Raw genomic sequence first — 3,366 nt, forward strand, 5'->3', positions numbered from 1 at the left:
AGAGAGAGAGGGAAACACAGAATCGGAAGCAGGCTCCAGGCTCTGAGCTATCAGCACAGAGCCTGAAACAGGGCTCGAACTCACAAACTGAGAGATCATCACCTGAGCCAAAGTTGGACGCCCAACCGACTGAGCCACCCAGGCACCCCCGTACTCATTCTTAACGTTTCTGGAAAACCATGCTGCTTAGCACAGGAAATTATTATTGCCATTGTTGTTTTGTTCATTATGTAAGCCAACAAGCTGCCAGTGATTTAATTCTCTAATGTTAAGTACTCAGTATGTAGGCACACAGCCTTCCAAAGGGATGCCTTCCACGTTTCAGTAATTCACAAATGGCAGTTGGCTTGCCTAAACTTATCCTTTACATTTAGGAAGCTGTGGGTTCCTGTCTGCCCAGGGGATTTTTATTACTTGTTTATGCAAACAGCAGATTGCATAAGAGCCTTGCTGGCTTTTTTTTTTTTTTTTTTTTTTAAACGATTTCGTAGCTTCCTGGTAACCATTCAGTCATCTATTTCAACACCCTGACATGACATAAAGGCGGGAGCTGAGCCTCACATTCGCCACTCAGACACACACCTCTTTCCTTGGGCATTCGCTAGGTGAGGCGCTCCCTAGGACTGACTCGCTCCACTCATGAACCTGCACCAGCAGCAGAAGCATTTTCTGGAAATAGACAAGAAGAACTGCTGTGTGTTCCGGGATGACTTCATTGCCAATGTGCTGCCACCAGTGCTGGGGCTGGAGTTTGTGTTCGGGCTCCTGGGCAATGGCCTTGCCCTGTGGATTTTCTGCTTCCACCTCAAGTCCTGGAAATCCAGCCGGATTTTCCTGTTCAACTTGGCCGTGGCCGACTTTCTCCTGATCATCTGCCTGCCATTCTTGACGGACAACTACGTGAGGAAGTGGGACTGGAAGTTTGGGGACATCCCTTGCAGGCTGATGCTCTTTATGCTGGCCATGAACCGCCAGGGCAGCATCATCTTCCTCACCGTGGTGGCCGTGGACAGGTATTTCCGGGTGGTCCATCCCCACCACGCACTGAACAAGATCTCCAATCGGACGGCGGCCATCATTTCCTGCCTCTTGTGGGGTGTCACCATCGGCCTGACGGGTCACCTCCTGCACAAAAAGATGTTGATCAGGAATCGAGATGCGAATTTGTGCAGCAGCTTTAGCATCTGCCATACCTTCAGGTGGCACGATGCCATGTTCCTCCTGGAGTTCATCCTGCCCCTGGGCATCATCCTGTTCTGCTCGGCCAGAATCATCTGCAGCCTGCGCCAGAGGCAAATGGACAGACACGCCAAGATCAAGAGGGCCATCAACTTCATCATGGTGGTGGCCATTGTCTTCATCATCTGCTTCCTGCCCAGCGTGGCTGTGCGCATACGCATTTTCTGGCTCTTGCACACCACGGGTACGAAGAACTGTGATGTCTATCGCTCGGTTGACCTGGCGTTTTTCATCACCCTCAGCTTCACCTACATGAACAGCATGCTGGACCCTTTGGTGTACTACTTCTCCAGCCCATCTTTTCCCAACTTCTTCTCCACCCTGATCAACCGCTGCCTGCGGAAGAAGACACCACAAGGGCCAGATAACAACCAGAGCACAAGCATGGAGCTCACGGGGGATCTGAGTACAACCAGGAGTGTTCCAGACACTTTAATGGCCAACCCCAGTGAGCCGTGGAACCCATCTTATCCAGCCCCAGCTTCTCGCTAAATAATCGAGCCAAGAAGAGAGATTGTTACCAAGAACCAAGGTCTCTGGAGAAACGGTTTGGCTAGGTGCACAGAGTACCATCGTTAGACCCGGCCTGTGGTTTCCTGGAACTTCCAGATTCAGAGAATCAGACTTAGAGAAGTGGTGTGGCAGAGTGGGCTGCCTGGTTGCAGAACGTCAGCAGAGGAATCTTGGGGGGAACAGAGAGTAAAGCCTCTGAAACTTCTGCTCAATCTCTGACACTCACAGGACCGAAGACGGCAAAACTGTCCTCACCTTCTGCTGAGTAGAGTTGGAGCCACAGAGACGCCCATCAGCACCTGTGATTCACTGACCTCTTTCCCTCCCTTGCCTGAGATGTGGATGGTTCTCAGTCCTGGGGAGGGAGTGGGTATCCAGCCTGTTGGTGGACTCCAGCTGAGACAAGCAGAGCTAAGTGACTGGAGGGAAGTTATTGCCCCGGAAGGGAGGCCAGGCGTCATTAACCGAGCCAGTAGGTCACTTACATTCCATGGATTCATCTCTCAGCCAAGCTTTAGCAGAAAAGCACTAGGCAAAGAGACTCACAGCTTTGGTTAATATCTGAGTTTCCAGTAGTGGGAAGAGAGGGATTAGCCAGGGAGGGACGGAGCAAAAGAGTCTTACTAAGAAAAAGGAAAGGCGTGTGTGTTGCGACCCTCGGCTAATCCGTTCCTTTCTTGTTGACACTAATTTGAAGGCTGAGCAGTTAGAGACTTTGGAGAAGATAGCCGCTTCCCACCTCTGTTTGCTTTTGTCATTAAAAGGGAGATGCTGTGCAGCAATCCGAGGGAGAAGGTGCCTCCTGGTTCCTTTGCTCGTGTTTCTATCCTTATGGGAAATCTACCATGTCAATAAACTTGGATGTGAGACACACTGTCTGGTGTTGCATGTGTCCGGATGATGGTTCACAGAAACGGACTTCTTACTTAAGCAGAGACTTTTATGGGCTGTCAACTGTGTCCTAGTAGAAAAATACTGAATACTGTAAAGTAAGAAAAGGATGTGGACGCTGAACTGCACCAAGAGACAGTTAAGTGAAAATTACACCTGCATTAGGACAAGGACGAGAAAGGGCTGGGAATAAATAAAAAACCATTTAATTGGGAAGGGAGGTGCAGACAGGGTTGCAAGAGCACTGCACATTTTACTTAGAGTTTGGTGAATATTGATGTTACTATTTGTGTGTTAAAAAAAGGAATCGGGGACTCCTGGGTGGCTCAGCTGGTTAAGGGTCTGACTTGGTTTCTGCTCCGGTCACCATTTCACAGTTCGAGATAGAGCCCCGCAGTCGGCTCTGTGCTGACTCAGAGCCTGCTTGGGATTTTCTGTCTCTCCCTCTGTCTCTGCCCCTGCCCTGCTCTCACGTACTCTCTCTCTCTCTCAAGATACATAAATAAACTTTAAAATAAATAAATAATAAAGCATGGTGGTTAAACAAAATGATGTGTTGGAAAAAAAAAAAAAAGAATGGGGACAGACTGGGGTGCTTGCACAGGAGGGGGAAGAAAGAATTTCCTATGGAATTATTGTGGTTCCCAGTTCTGGATGGAAAGGAGACGTACTGGTTTGAGCCTGTGTGTGATCCGTCCAAGTTTCTGTTACGCTTTCATTCCC

The 3,366-nt window shown here is 49.2% G+C and overlaps 1 protein-coding gene across 1 annotated transcript; it reads left to right on the plus strand.

Moving 5' to 3' along the window:
* The first annotated feature begins 502 nt into the window (after positions 1-502).
* On the plus strand, positions 503-2,625 carry HCAR2 (hydroxycarboxylic acid receptor 2). The gene has a single exon (XM_015063799.3). It carries the CDS (start codon positions 640-642, stop codon positions 1,729-1,731), a length of 1,092 nt encoding a protein of 363 aa, XP_014919285.1. The 5' UTR covers positions 503-639; the 3' UTR covers positions 1,732-2,625.
* Positions 2,626-3,366: the final 741 nt, after the last annotated feature.

The sequence above is a fragment of the Acinonyx jubatus genome, chromosome D3, assembly GCF_027475565.1.
Source record: "Acinonyx jubatus isolate Ajub_Pintada_27869175 chromosome D3, VMU_Ajub_asm_v1.0, whole genome shotgun sequence".
NCBI classification, from domain to species: Eukaryota; Metazoa; Chordata; class Mammalia; order Carnivora; family Felidae; genus Acinonyx; species Acinonyx jubatus.